This window comes from Syngnathus scovelli, chromosome 17 (genome assembly GCF_024217435.2).
Source record: "Syngnathus scovelli strain Florida chromosome 17, RoL_Ssco_1.2, whole genome shotgun sequence".
NCBI lineage: Eukaryota > Metazoa > Chordata > Actinopteri > Syngnathiformes > Syngnathidae > Syngnathus > Syngnathus scovelli.
Window position 1 is genome coordinate 7,930,823 of NC_090863.1, and position 15,912 is coordinate 7,946,734.

The following is a 15,912-nucleotide window of genomic DNA, read 5'->3' on the forward strand; positions in this document are numbered from 1 at the left end:
CCACCGCACAACGCAACATTTCATTCGTCCTAGTTTCTGAAAGGCATCGTTTGATGTTGACGTAGCACAGCAATATGATCACCTCCAATGCAAACACACGCTCTGTGTTTCCCCCAAGTGCACTGCAGGAGCAGCACGGAGAATCAGTGACATGAAACACGTTTTGTCATATTGAGGTTGATCCACTCGTGTCGACTCTCTTGTTGAAAAGATGTCTCGGGGTGAGTATGTAGCGCTCTTTATTTTTATTCAATCAAAGGTTTTGTGGACCAAGTACCAAGAAGATTTGTTTTCATGCGGTTAGGTCTGAAATTCTAAAGAATACTTTGGGTACCACAATTAATGTCTTACAGGTGTACATCTGGGCAACGCGTGCTGAGCATGTGCGTGTGTGTGTGCGTGTGTGTGGTTGTGCATGGATGGCTAGGTTTTCTCGTAAAAGGCCAATGCAGATGTTGCGGTCGTTTCGGAGTAAACCAGTATGGGTTTTGTCTTGTCTCAAGTCTCACGACAAATGGTGATGTTTAAGTGCAAGTCTTGTTTCTGTATCAGCTAGTCCCCCTCACCCCCCCTCGCAACCCCAAAAGGTTTAGGTCGTGAACAACAGACAGCGTGTAGGTCTTTTGTTAAAAAAATCTGTCGAAATTAGCTACTCACTAACAGTTGCAGTAACTGGTAGTTTATGATGTCTCTAGAAGTGCTAGTACGACAACTACATGTTTTTAGTGTTATGGAAAATATTTATTTAGCAAGCATCAGCATAATATTTTACTGTTTATTTTGGTTACCTGCTTTTGAACAAAGGGCCTTTCACTTTTTGGACGAAGATTCTCTGTGAAGCCAGGACAGGATGACCTTGACAGATAAGTCTGCTTACCACAGAAGAAGTACATCTTTGTTTTAAAGGTCAGGGATCATAGACTGAAAAAAAAAATCTCAAGAATCCCTCTACAATGCATAACTGTCATTAAAATTATAGATGTGCAGCTGTTTAAACACTAAATAGTAGGATATTAAATGTTAAACCGGGTGTTACTGGTGCAACAGAGTATCGTTTCAAGTTTAATTGCATACTAGCAAGCCAAAAGTGGCACTAGTACTGGGGAAAAGCATTGCTAGTTGTCATTCTACTAGTATGTCGTCTTGCTAGTGAAGACAAAAATAGCATACTGTACATGGACATTGAGCTGGGTATTAAAGATATCAAATATAATCTCAAACGGCTTTTTACACACGCGCTGGTTAAGTAATTGATGGTGCTGGTTTGCAACCTGCAGGCAAAACAACACTGCCTCGAGTTTGACATATTTGGACGTCCCACCTGTCAATCAAATTTGGCTGCATCCTATTGGTCGTCTTCTCCGATATTATCATTCCATCTTCAACGTTCGTCCACTCCGGACTCTTCGCCTCATCCGCCCCTCGACATAGAGCCGCGCGATTTGCAAGTCCAAAGCTCCGGTTCGGTAGCTCCAGACAAAATTGGACATAGTATCCGGATTTTTTGATTATTTTTACTTTAACAGGTAACCATCGAAACGCGTTTCATGGCGTTTATTCGTTTTGGATGAAATTGGACACCGCTAATGTTTCTGGATGCGTCCATGTCCTCCTGTGGGCCGAGCCGCGGAGGGATACATCTGTGGAAGCGACAATGTGGAGGTTGCTAAAATGTCTACTTGGAAAATGAAGTCGCTACAATTTCTGTAATATTAAAAGAAACAGAGTCATCGCTGAGTTATGGTTCGTGTCAGAGACGGCTTTTCGGTTTCGTGACGAAGACAGCAGCGAGGCGCTGGACTGTTTCAATCTTGGCTTTCCTCATCTTCCTCAAGCCCACTATCCGGAGGAGCACGGAGGGGGCAAGGGATCCAGTCCATAACTTTGTTTTTTCTCCTCTCCGGCGCTTTATTTGTCATTGTTGGATGCTACAAAGCTGAGCCAAGGTAAATACGCGTCCTAAATATATTCTCACAACACGCCTGTTGGAGGTTCAACTCTTCTTGTCTGTCACGGTGTTGGGGAGTAATAGTCAAGTTTTAAGCGCATTTTTTCCCGTCAAGTTGCATTTGCACGGGGAAAACAGAAAGACCATTTTTGTAGCTAATTGGTTTTCGTTATTTTTACCTTGACGAGGTTTGGGTTACATGTTAACAAAAAAGTCGTCTTTGTTTCACTTCGGTATGCTCAACGTATTAGCATAGCGAGTTAGCCCCCCCCCCCTTACACACATACACACACACACACACACACACATTGATGTCTGCCAGTATGTCGAGTAACATCAGTAAAACAGTCCCTCAAAAGTCGAAACTATATTTTTATAGACTTTCATAAAGCCGAATACAGTTTCGCTTGTGTATTTCGATTTTCATTTGTGTTTGCCAAGTTTTGAAATTCTCTATTGAAACTTTGCCGACCGGCTCTTTGTGTCGAGTCCCCCTCGCTGAGCGGAGTGGGGGCCACCAGCAAGCCAGGCAACAGGTTTGAGCTTCTTTTTCTTTTCTCCAATGGGTTTGATTTGTTCCACACTATAAGTGTTCCATGTAAAACACATACTGTACTATTACAGCCAACACACTAGCTGCTTGTGTCAATTAGGGGGTTGCACTTGTTTCTTGCCAACTTGTCTCTGTTGTGGGCAGGATGGTGTGGGGGTGCTCAAGCGTTAACAACTTCCATTTGTTAGGAGAGATCTCCCCCATTTTGACCTCAGACCACAGAAGACCCTCGAATATTCGTTTTAAATGTGATTACGGACAATATAATGCACTGTTTACGCTATTGTTCAATGCATAGGAGTTTTTTTTTCATACGTCATTATGTATGTATCACTTTGTAGTCTAAATTGATTTAGGCTAAACATGTATTTATTTGCAGGTGATATAGGTGAAGTCATCACGATTACTGCTTGCTAATAAATAAAAACGGTGGCCAAATATGAAATGTTTTATGACTAATTTCCAACTTTTGGTGTACATCTTTATTTTGTTATGATTGATGCATCAGATGCTTGTAACGCCCTTATCACACATCATATCTGCTAGTGTGAATGCCTTTGTAGCTTTCACAGGCATAACTTGATAAAATGTCACATTTTATCTTGCACTGCGCAGAAAAAGTTGTGTAGGAGGTGGATTGGAATATGATGATAATCATAGGAATCTATTTCCCTCTGACGATATTGACTGTGCGGTGTCGTAAATCGCGCCACACTTGAGGTTGTTGTTTGCTGTAATATACATTTTGGAAAGGATTAATGATTATTTTCCTCGTGTTTTCTTTACCCTGTGCCTGCAGTGGCTTGCTGAGACCGAAAAGGCAAGCGAACGGCAACAGAGGATGACGACAGTGGGGACAGACAAGGAGCTCAGCGACTTGCTGGATTTTAGCGCAGTAAGACTTCAAAAGATAAAGTAACCTTTGAATAAATGTATAGTTGGCAGGTCTTTAGTGATTGAACACTTTGGTTGGTCACAAGTTTACTTGATTGCATGTGTTGGTTAAAATGTCCTAACTGTCATTTCAGATGTTTGAACTTCCACTTTCAAATGGCAAGAGTAGGCCAACAGTCAGACTAGCCAGCAGCCAGTTTGGAAGTTCAGGTGAGTCCAAAATCAATTTATTTTTTGACTAAATTGCAAAGTATTTAACAAGATTGACACATGTTACATTACGTACTTCCCCGTGTCATCTCCGCTGCATTTTCTCATCCATATCTTGCATTTGTCATTTCCATCGCCTTGTCAGCTGTTGCTATTCAATCAAGAAAACCACAAAGGCAGAGGCAGTGGGGGTTGATAGGAACCGACCAATTAATCACCTCTGCTGACTCTGGGAAAAACATTGTCCCTTTCTGCTGTCTTGCATCCTACTTTAAGATTTTTTATTCGTTAACGGGAAACGGTGACATAACGGCCCTTTGTTTGGAGAACGATGATTTGGGTGTCAACGTGTTTCAAGTTTTGTGAAATAGTAGCTTTTTTACATATGGCCATGTTGAGGTTTAGGGTTTGTGGAGGTTCAACTTCTGTGGTTGTGACTTCAGTTAGGAATGTATGTGAACTTCTTGTTTTTTCTGATTCAAGTCACCAACGAGCTAAAGTGATTCCAGTCCACTTTCATTTTTTGGAAACCGAGAACATGCGGGATATATTTTTAGACACTTTATGAGACTGAAATGCAGAAGTGTGAGCAGAGTTCTATCAGTTCAAGCGAAATTCTCTATCTGCTGCACATTTCGATGAAGTAGTCAGTTAACGTTGCCATTTCAAATGTCTTAACGTTTGACGAGAAAAAAGCAAACAAGATAACGTTGGGGGTTGCGGCGCACTGAGCTGTTTTAGAAGTCTCCAGTGACTCACAGGTTAAAACAACGCGGCATGTGTTACCGAACATTGTTCAGTATTTCATTAACGACCTTAACTCTCTTGAGGTTTTGACATGGATATGACTTCATGCTTTGTGTCTGCGTGACTCACTTTGCAGCGGGAAGGAAAAAGGTGTATAGACATTGAATTCAAAGTGCCTGTGGCAATGTTCCTGTTAAGACCCAAAACATGTCTGCAAGTCTGGTCAATGTTGTACTCCTCAAGCCAGTGAGTCAGGCTGGCTGGCTGTTTTCAGTATCTCTTCCTGTGTAATTATAGACTAGCCATGCCTGAAGGGGAGGAGTTTTGCATTGGGGTAAAAAAAAAAAAAAAAAAAAAAATTGCTCTGATGTTACTCATCCTTTGTCCGATTTTGTTTGTAGTCTGTTTGATAGTCTGCACTTGATGCAGCTTTCTCGCTCTAAAGAAAAAAATTGGCATATGAAAGGGATACACCGATACTACTTTTTCATATCACGTATGAGTGCATGTATATGTCCTGATACCAATATTTTTGATTGGTGGGCTTGGGGGAGGGATATGAGTGCTTTTTGGAAAAAAAAAAACCAACACAGCTTTGACAATCACAAAAACTCAACTGACTGACATCATGATTTCCATCCCGAAATAATAAATCGTTCAACCCGAACGTCTTTGTTTAGTCTCGACCTTCTTTCGCTTATTTATTATATTTTTAGGTTAGGCCACAACAGAACCACACTTTTTCTTGAATGTTGACAGACTGACGCAGTTACCTGTCGAAAGGACGCCATCTTCTTCCTCAATGCTTCCGCCAGTATTTGAATCTGATTGTGTATGTGTGTATAGATCAGCGTTGCCACAGCGCCCACCGCACCGTGGGCCCATCATTCTGTTATACTGCCGAATCCTGTCGTGATTCGAGACCGCCTCCACACCCCCCATCATCATCATCCGCTTTTTAATTAGACAACAAAACCAAAATATGAATATTCATAGACTTGAGCTTCATTAATATGCACAATTATGCAAATCAGACCGCAATTTAGCTTGCGCTTTACCCAAGAGATTCAACGTTGTAGTTCAAGAAGAGATTGAAGGAAATAGGACGGGCAGGGACCGACTCTTAAAATCAGTCGTTCCAAACGCATTCATCTCTTTGAGTGCCAGAGTGTTCTCGTCAGGCATAACATACGTCACTTAAATGAGATTTAGGCCTTGTTGGAAAAACGTAAAGATGTGGAATGGGTCAGCGAAGGATAGAGGAAATCATTTTGGGACTCTCATATTGGGTGTTAATTATTCAGACTTCATATAGCTTTCATCCATGTGACTACAATGTCTCCACACTTTGTGTGAAGGTAAAGGTTTTGACAGCTTCAATCATCTCTTAAAAAGCAGGTCAATTTCTCTACTCTCTGAACCTTGTTACATAGATTATATAACATTATTTATTGCTATTTCTCGACTTTACAGGCGTTGATGAGAGGAATGGATCCAGTCCCTGGGGGTCCGGAGAGCAGAACAGCCCATCTTTCAGCCAGGGGAGGGTACGAGCAAACTTGACTTTCATGTGACTGCATTGAGCCTGGTTATGGAGATGCTCTGTGGATTTGCCTGTTCAATGTTTATTTTATTGCTTAGACTGCACTTGATAAAATGGCCCTTCTTACAAATATGAAAACATTGCAGAAGACACTTTGAATTTTGTTTGTATTCATCATGAAACATAAGATATTGACTCGGGTGCAAAAAAATTTGATTGGATGATTGGAAAGTCGTTATTAAATATAGATAACACATATTAAAGTATTGATATATTACAATGTACACAGTTAGATAGCAGTAGTACACAATAATAATTGACTGGCCCTAATCATTAAATGCTTGCTTGAATTGATTTATTGTGCTTTCATCCACTTGGGTAATTAGAATGTTGAAAATGTCACATGGGTGTCTATTGTAGTTGTCTGCAACCATCTATTTGTGGTTGATTTTTTTTTTTTTCCCCCCCCAAATTTGTGCCGTCTTCTCTTGCAGTGTTTTGCCGAAGATGGCGTTTACAGTGAGCAAGCTGGCATTGCACCTGGCACAGTGTTTGGTCCAGGGATTGCTGGTAAGTTGAATTCAGCAGCTGAAGAAGACATACGCGGCAGCTGTCTTCACCCCCAAAAAAATATCCGAGTATTTTTCCCACAGCCACTACAGCGTACATACATATTTATGGATGCATTCCTTGTTTGTCTGCCGTTCACATACTTAAGGGCAAGCCATATTCATGCTCAGGTGCTGATGGATGCAAGCAGCAGGATAATCGGGGAGGATGTGTAGCAGCACTGTGTTCCATTCTGTGCGTTCAATATGGAGGTGGGCGTGTACGCGGGGTCGGATGGGGTGTTGGGGTTATAAAGGGCACCCATGCACAAACAAGGCTCTCCCATGGGATTGCATTGGCCTCTGTTTAACTGTCATGGGAGGGGAGCAGAGACAGGCACAATTGCCCCTGAACCATTTATAATGGCTCAATTTGTTGTTGTTTTGCTCTCCGCGGTCATAAATATTGCCCATCATACCCAATCGACTCGGCAGATGCGAGGCGTTCATACGCAGACGGGGCGGTTGCCAGACTAGGATTTAATGTTGACATTAATGCCTAATTTTGCACAGCGTGGCCTAATTTCATTTTGTGTTCTTCCAACAGGGAAGGCTGACAGAGGCCCTTACTCGTCATTTGCAACGCAGGTAAATCAGTTAGCAAGACAAATCTTCCTTCTTTGCATTTTGAGTCCCCCACCATTCTCTACTATGTTATGCATGATTTTTTTTTTTTTTTCCATTTGTCATTTTATAGCCGGGCTTTTTGCCCAGTGAGATCGCCATGCCCAGTCCTGGTGCCCTGTCCCCCTCTGGCTTGAAACCAGCCTCCCAGTTTTACAACCCTCGCAGACGACCCGCACAAGACCCCATTGGTAAGCTTTGAAAAGACCCACGCTTTCCATTTCAGTGGGATAACAATTTCCATCAGATCAGAAAGCCTTTCCCTATTCTAATTTCAATTGAAGTGCCTGTCTGTAATCACTTCTCCTCTTGAAGTTTTTAAAGTACCAGGAAGTTGTCACTTTTCTTTTGTCAAGCGGGTGCTGTGGTTGATTGTTCACATTACATAAGAATATACTTTAATTAGGTGACAATCAGTGGAAGAGATGAACATGCAAACCGACATTGATCAAATGAATATCTACCAAGAAAATCACAGACGCAACAAAAGTATTGCTACAAGTTTTATTTTGAAAGTACACAAGATCGCAAATGCTGTGTAAGACTACGAATGCGTGACTGTATAATCAGTGTCGTTCATATGTGAACGTTTTGTGTCGTTTGACCCTCCTTTGTTTTTTCTTCTTTCCATCAGAAGCTCAGCCAAAAAAGATCCGGAAAGTGCCCCCTGGCCTGCCCTCTTCGGTAAGTGCTAACATTCAGCATCGCATCCCACCCGGTCGGCGGTACTGCGTTTTCTCAGATGGCGTCCGTTCTTTTTTCATGTTCTATTTGGCATCTCTGTCGTCTTTGTGGCTTGCAAAACTGTCCAACTGCAGCAATGCTGTATATTCAGCTTGCGCAGCTGTGTATCTGCACCAGTCATTTCAAGAGAGAAACGTGGGGGAAAAAGCCACTCATTGAACCACTCGCTCCATTTGTAGTGTATTTATAGCGTCATACTTTTTGGGCCCTTCTACTTTGTGACCACATTTCCTCCCTTCTGCCAGGCACATTTGTGTAGCTAGCGGAGGGAAATTCATAACTCATTTCCCCCCTCCCAGTCTCGCTTTCTGATCGGCCGATTTCCTCCCTCCCCTTCTCCGTTTCTTCCTCCCCACCCCGCCATCGCCTCAAACCCCGCAGCCCCTCCCTCCCTCCCACTCACCCACCCACTCGCCGCCGTGAACAACAGCTCTCCCCTTTCTCTCTCTCTCCCTCCCCCACCCCTCCATCCCAGCTGCCAGTGGAGTTGGCCGCCATCCAGGATTCGACAGATGGTTCAGTAATTAGGAGTGCGTCTCTCCTTCCCTCTTCTCCACTAGCCTCCTTTTCCTCTCCTTTTTCTTTCTGCTTAATCAAATTACAGCAGAAAACTCCAGTGCGGTTGCAGTCGAGTTTGACTTGCATCAACAGTCGCTTTGCTTAAGAAAGCTGTCGGTAACTCGGTTCCTGTGGATCCGTTTAACGTCCAACTGCAACTCCTGTCCTGTGCTCTTTTGCTTATGTGTGTTAAGGATTCAAAGGCATTCTCAGACTGGTTCTGTTGAACAGCCTGATACTGAAAAGAGTCGAAATGAGTCACAGGCAGGATAAGACTATTATAATGTATTTTGCGTCTATTATGTCTAGTAATGAAATCGAGCATTTGAAGTGCGGGTTTTTTGTTTGTTTTCAGGTTTGTGCCTCGGGCGAGGATTTTAACAGGGACAATGCTGGCTACTCTGCTTCGAAAGCAGGAAGCATCTACACTCCACCGTTCTACATGCAAGGTGAGTTCAATCGCCAGTTGGCACAACAACCTCTATTTGTCCGTTGAGATTGAGTAAAAAAATAAATAAATGCTTGTGTTGCAAAAATGTTTGCTGACCTACATACTGTAGTTTAAAAATGCCCCATCTTTTTACCATTTCATCATGAGCACGGTTGGATGAAATCATCAAACTAATGTGACATGTCTCATATGTGCCTTTTATTGTCTTTTCATCTCCTGTGGCTGGATGTCCCTCACCCTTCTTGGACCCACCCACCCCCCACCGCGGCCCCCTTCTCTGTCTCTTCATGCAACCCTGACAGAAGGCCTCCACCCGCCTTCCGATCCATGGGGTTCTGCTGGGTCGATGGTTCAACCTGGTTATCCTTCCATGCTGGGTAACTCCACCCATCTGAGCCAGCATGCTCCCTTTACTGCCATCAACCCCCAAGACAGACTGGTGAGCCTTAATAGTTACGAGTTGTTTTTGGGACATTTGTCTGCTTGATCTGTTGAAATCCTTTGGTCTCTTTGGCGTCCCAGAAACGGCAACCGCTTCCCCTCTCGCCCCAAAACTACCCCCTACATGGCAGCGAGGTCAACGGCAACCACCCGGCTGGCTTCCACTCTGGCTCAAACAGCTACGGACTTCCCAGTCAGACACCTCCTACTGCCGGTACTATTATGTGTAAACTCTTAAAACAGACCTTCGTGAACAGTGTAAGATCACAGACTTGGCGCTCAGAGCACATTTTAATCAGAAAAATTTTTTCCCTTCCTGTCAAGCCAATCGGGGATCAGTACCTGGGAGTTCCGGTGACGAGATTGGGAAGGCGCTGGCTTCTGTAAGTTGTGCAGACGCAAATCCATGTGAACATTTTCTCGCACATTCCTCAGAACTTTTAATCATAATTGAGCATCTGGGTTTTATTTGATCTTACCGAAACGCAAAATGTTTGTGTACAGATCTATCCTTCAGACCCAAACAGTAATGGCTACTCTTCGTCCCCGTCCACTCCGTCCGGCTCTCCTCAGGCTGTTTCAGGTCAGTCATCACTTCCTGATTTAACTCTAAACCACTTCTATGAAAGACTGCAGTCATCATGAGATTTATAGCCTCGTGATGGTTGAATGTACCATTAAAAATGTAATTTCTGGAATTTTCAGTAGTGCAGACAGTGGTGCTACTTCTGTGCAAATGCAACACAACATAAGAACTTAACCTTCAAATGATCTCCCAGACCCGCTCACCCGCCAAATATAACTTATGAGAGAGGAAGGGAAAGTACAGTCAAAATAAAGAGGGAGAGATCACTTCCCTATTTGTCTTTACAATTTGTTCTGGAGTGACATCATCACACATCAAATACTGTGAGTGGCTCAAGTTGAAAAAGAATGTCAGTAGAAAGTGAAGACTTGAACTGAATTATTTATAGAATACATATTTACTTATCGTTTAGAGCAAATGCGTTCATAAAGTAATTATCCACAGCTGACCTGCTTGGTGGAGACAAACAAGTATTTTTATGTGAGTAAACCATTTCGATTCCTCTACAGGCTCAGCTTCCCAGTGGACAAGGTCATCTGGACAAGCTACACCTTCGCCTAACTTTCATGGTGGACTTCAGAGCATGGTGAGCCTTTCAATGGATTCCCAAGGTTTTGTCAGCTATACATGTCGATGATGTCATTACGCTTTGTAATTTGCTTTGCTGCAGTCTAATAAACTGGAGGACCGCCTGGACGAAGCCATTCATGTTCTTCAGCGACATGCCAGTGGACAAGGGGGACCAGGACTGGCTGAGATGCAGAATCTGCTGACCTCCGGTTTGGGATTGTCTTCAGCTTTTAGTAACGTAGCACTCGGCTTGTCCAGTCGCCTGCCCGGAATGGTGAGATTCATCAATGGATCCTGCAGAATGTTTTGCTCTTGAAACCTGGTCAACATCCTTACTTCATGATTGACTTGAAGGTCTCCAACCACCACGAAGACTCTGCTGGCCTGCCCTCTAGTGGAGGACTTGGGCACCACAGTTCCTCATCAGCTCTCCAAGGCTCTCAGCCTGAAGGTTTCAACAGTGGGTCTTTCTCTCTTTTCTCCTGCTTGTCACAGAGATTCAGCGAGTCACATTTTTGTCCCGTTTTGTTTGCAGGTCTAGTGAGCAGCCTGAATCGCTCCAGTGACGTCAAACGAGAGTCCAAGGATGAGGATGAAAACTGCTCTGTGACTGACAAGTCAGAGGATGAAAACAAAGAGCTGCAAGCTCTACAAACAAGGTGCATTTTTTTTTCCTCGTATGACATTAGCACTTTTTAGCGTAACGTTGTTATCTAAAACTTCTCAGAACAATGTTAATGATTGTCAGAAAGCTACATTACATCTAGCTAAGAAAGTTGACGCTTACCTGAACTGTGCCCACAATGTTGTTTCCTTCCCCCCCTCATCTGCCATTGGCTAGTCTGATGGATGAGGATGACGAAGATCTACCAGTGGAGATTAAAGCTGGGCGGGAGAAAGTGCGGAGGATGGCAAACAATGCCCGCGAGCGGCTCCGCGTGCGGGACATCAATGAGGCCTTTAAGGAGCTGGGCCGCATGTGTCAGCTCCATCTGAACTATGAGAAACCGCAGACTAAATTGAACGTGCTCCAGCAGGCCGTTAACGTTATACTCAACCTGGAGCAGCAAGTCCGAGGTCAGTGGGTGTCCAGGGAGAGAGGAAGGACGAAGAGGAGGAGGAGGGGAAGGTCTTCTTGACAAACTAAACTATCACATGGCTTCATGCTCCTGTTTGGCCCATTTAGTTAGAATCAATGATGTCGTTCGTTCATTTGGTCAATTACAGCCGGGAACATTTAAGCTTTCTACACTATTCAGTCCATCCTTGAAGTCACCTCCAAAGTGAGGGCAGGGAATAAGGACATGAAGCTATGTGACTGTTTGAAAAACACCCCCATTCTCTGGTTTTGGTTCTCCTGTGGTAGCACGCTGGATGCGTGTGTGTGTGTTACCTTTGTCTTACTTTTATATCCTTTGTGCTTCTTTTTCCCCGTGTCTGTGTGCTTTCCCTCACCTTACCAGTTTATTAACCTGTTTGTTACTTTGGCTTTTTTTCCACCGCCATTGTGGCTTTTGATGTTACACACAAGCTCGACATGCGTTGCGCGTTGTCACGTGTCTTAACCCGCCTCAACCTCAAAGTGCCGCATGTCCTTGCAACATAACCACGCTCATCATGCTGCTTGGCGTTTGATGTTTCATCCTCCATCCACGTCTCGGCTTATTTTTACAGATGGCAACCTTGAGCTAGCTATTCTTGACCTCTTTCCGATAAATACATTGACTTGTGATGTATTTATCACAATGCCGTCACTCTTCTTTGATGTGCTGTAGTGGGTAGAGAGCTTTACTTCTCACACCCTCCTCATATCTTCTGTCCCTCTGCTGGAAAGTTGTAAGATCCCCTCAACTTTCATCCTGGACCTCAGTGACCCTTCACAACTACATTAGTTTGTGGAGTACGGTGTTTATTAGGACATGGCCTCTCCAAAAAAAAAAAAAAGCATAGAAGAAGAAAGACACATCCGCCTGCCCTCTGGCCCGGCCCACTCCACTGGGCTGTTTCTTCATCTCACCTGCAGGGAGGAACTTTGAGAATTTAGAATGGAGAAGCACTCCACTTAAGAATATTAGCGTGAGCGTAGGCTAAGCCAGGTTGTGATTTGGCTTTGCTAACCAGCCCCGCCAATCGCTCTCCTCCTGGCTGCAGCGTAACCCCAGTGACCGATGAGAACCTGACGGCCGAAGAGAAGGAGCAGAGGGAGCGTGAGCGGCGCCTAGCTAACAACGCTAGGGAGCGGGTGCGAGTGCGCGACATAAACGAAGCCTTCAGAGAGCTGGGCAGGATGTGTCAGGTTCACCTGCAGAGCGACAAGGCCCAGACCAAGCTTGTCATCTTGCAGCAGGCCGTCCAGGTCATATTGGGCCTGGAGAAGCAGGTGCGAGGTAGGTCGGCCAACCCGGTCTGACGTCACTAGTCTTGTCCACACAGACAGCCGAGCTTCTTCTTACGAAAGCCTGGGGGCATTTCCTCTTAAAGGTCATGTTCAGACTCTGTGTAACACCCACTTTCTCTTTTCACGTCTCTATTAACTGGACCAGTAAGGAGGAGAAAGGGAGAATATATGAGGAAGGATAGATATCTGCTTCTTCTCATCCTACTTTTCCTGTCTTCTCATTATTATTTTTTCTTCCTCCCCCTTTCCTCTCCTCTGCTCCACTCGTGTGAAGTCCAAACGTATGGCTCATTGAAGTTGCCCTAATCGTTGTTTATGTGCCTTTTGTAAAGAGCGTAATCTCAACCCAAAGGCCGCCTGCCTCAAGAGAAGAGAGGAGGAGAAAGTGTCGGGCGTGGACCCCCAGATGCAGATGGGAGGAGGGCTCGGCGGTGATGGACACAATCCAATAAGCCATATGTAATTCCGAGGTTTGCTTCCAAGCTTTCAGCGGTGCGGTTACAGTGGTGCCTTGACTTGCAAGCCATACAACTTGGCATCAACTTTTGATATATGATACCTGGGAAGAACATGCAGGCGGACATGCTAACCAGTGCGCCGCCATCTCAGATACTAATTTCGCTAATTCTAGACAGCCAAACTCTCCTACCTTGTTGCAAATGTTCAAGACTGCGTCAAATTAACGTTGCCTTGAATTTATTGACGTTCGATGATTGGCGCTCTCATAAATGTTGCAAGTCCAGCTACCACTGTATTATTATTTTGACATTGTATATGCAGATTTACCTAACATATTTATCCAAATGTGTTTCTTCCAGCTCCTGTTGACTAACACATGTTTGAAGACGTGGCCTTAATGCACCTCCATGTGGTTTTGGGAAGGCACACGGGGCGCCTCATCGCTGTCAAAAAAAGGGGGGAGGGCGGTAACAAACAAACATAACAAGCACACTTGTATAGAACAAGAAAGAGAGAGAACCGTGTATTCATACTATTTACATGATTTGACTCAAGGACACTGAGGTGGGGACATTCTTATGATCATGTTTTTGTAAGACATTCTGAAAAAAAGAACGCTTTACATGTTGGGAACAAACCTGTTTGGATCAAATAGTCCTCAATTCCTTCTGTGAGCAAAGCCACAATTTGTATTATTATGTTGTAACACGTGGCATTCCCAAATATAACAGAAGGTCTTAGATTGACTGAAAAGTCAGAGGGGACATGACTTGGTTCTTGTCTTTTTTTTTTTTTTTAAACATTTCTTACTCCATCTGGTGTACATGCATCATGTGTGGTGTTCCTCCCTGGAAAGCGCGAAGTTGAACTGACAGACTGCCCGAGGAAGCAGCACCACTGAGGAAAGACTCATCTCCAGATACTGAAAACCAGTTTCTATGAGGGGCTTCCAGACTAATAGACCTTCCAGATATCAGTTTGCCCCACACGAGTTGCCACTTAGACCAGGTGTTAGCAGCCATCCTGCACGGCCTAGTCACAAGAGGACTTTTTTTTTTATTATTATTATTAAGCAGTGACCCTGCAATATGTTTTCCATTTGTTATTATTCTCGCTTAAATAGCCATCACACCAGAATGATTTTTGCAAATATTTTTCTTTTTTTACATTTGAGCATGTAGAGCAGATGACAAATGGTTACGTAGGGACCATTTTATTGCCAGTTGTGGAAGTTTCCGGCTGTCCTCTGTGATTGGACCAATCGGGTCACATGCTATGGATGACACTGACATGCTCATCTCGCAAAGTTTGTGTTGGGGAAAAAAAGAGTATTAAAAGGGATGACGAGTTATAAAGCTACCTTACTCACTATTAATTTACTCAATTGCCATTTATTGACTTTGTTTCTTTATAATGGGAAACACCCCTCCCATTTTGATCACCTGCAAAGCCTCTTTGTAATGAGCTTCCTTTTGTAGAATTGTTCATGTTTTTTTTGTTTCATTGTAAGATAGTTAAAAGTTAGTGTGTGCGTGTGTTTTTTTTTTTAATGCTCTTTGTTTACATTGTTTAAATTGGAGACTTTTTTTTTTTTTTTAGTTTGCGGGAACAAAGTGAGGTGTTTTGTGTTGTGCCAGATGCTTGGAAATGTTAGAAATGACAAATTCTGGCTATATTGTCACATGTTGTGATAATTATTATATATACATATTTTTTTGTTATTTCTGTGCAAACCTGACTTTTTATTTGGATTTCTTTGTTTATGCCAGTTCAGTTTAAAGTGGAGCAATATGTTGTCAGTCTCTACTTGTGTAGATTATTAATATGATTAATTTGAGTTGGAGCCTCAATCAATTTTTCAACGTTATTTAACCTCATTATACAGGTGATAGAATTCATCAAAACAAATGCATAAAGGGTGGCCTTAGTCATTTTTTTGACTTTGGAAGTGTGGATGAAAGTTACTAACCAGTGCCTGAATATTTCTGTTACATGCATATATGATGGTGAAATGTTGCATTCAAGATCATCAACAAGAATTTATTGATGCGACAGCTTTGACACTGAATCCTACTTAGACCTTTTATTTGTGGATTGACTATATTTTGAATATGAGCTTGTCCTTGACTGCCATGTAAATGTATGTACAGCTGTATAATGTATCAGCTGGAAAACTATTTGGATTACCTTTGTGTCATTTGAAGATTATGCCCTATGCCTATGGAATAACCCGTGAGTTTATTTTCATCTAAAAAGAATTGTTCTAGTAATGCAAAAAAAAAAAATGGACTTGTGTTTATGTAAAGGAATTTTCTACAGTGTGCAGGTATGACAACACAATATTCTTAATTAGAAGACTTGTCAACCGCAAGAAATGACTTGCCACAGCTCTTTCTGTCTTCATAAATATTTGAGGGCAATATCTATGTAGGCTTTGTCCTCAAAGTGCCTCCAGTTTCCTATTTTTATATATAAAGTAGATATTGAGAACTGTTGTGTATATAACAGTAATGTAGTAATAAATGTGCCATTTTTAATATCAGAGATGGCTGTCTCATTGTCTTAAACCTATTTCAAA

General features: G+C 43.0%; 1 protein-coding gene across 10 annotated transcripts; it reads left to right on the forward strand.

Moving 5' to 3' along the window:
- The first annotated feature begins 1,386 nt into the window (after window positions 1–1,386).
- On the forward strand, window positions 1,387–15,878 carry tcf3a (transcription factor 3a). Of its 10 annotated transcripts, none has more exons than XM_049746290.2 (20): window positions 1,387–1,946; window positions 3,301–3,396; window positions 3,530–3,605; window positions 5,826–5,899; window positions 6,390–6,465; window positions 7,051–7,091; window positions 7,201–7,318; window positions 7,762–7,811; window positions 8,785–8,878; window positions 9,183–9,319; window positions 9,403–9,535; window positions 9,646–9,704; window positions 9,826–9,904; window positions 10,417–10,493; window positions 10,578–10,751; window positions 10,832–10,937; window positions 11,013–11,136; window positions 12,629–12,864; window positions 13,208–13,334; window positions 13,694–15,878. In XM_049746290.2, exons 2-20 carry the CDS (start codon window positions 3,343–3,345, stop codon window positions 13,701–13,703), a joined length of 1,845 nt encoding a protein of 614 aa, XP_049602247.1. In that variant the 5' UTR covers window positions 1,387–1,946; window positions 3,301–3,342; the 3' UTR covers window positions 13,704–15,878. The 10 variants fall into 10 exon arrangements, with proteins under 10 accessions (XP_049602247.1, XP_049602254.1, XP_049602249.1 ...); XM_049746297.2 differs by having other exon boundaries at window positions 13,228–13,334; XM_049746292.2 differs by having other exon boundaries at window positions 1,388–1,946; window positions 13,208–13,345.
- The last annotated feature ends 34 nt before the right edge of the window (window positions 15,879–15,912 follow it).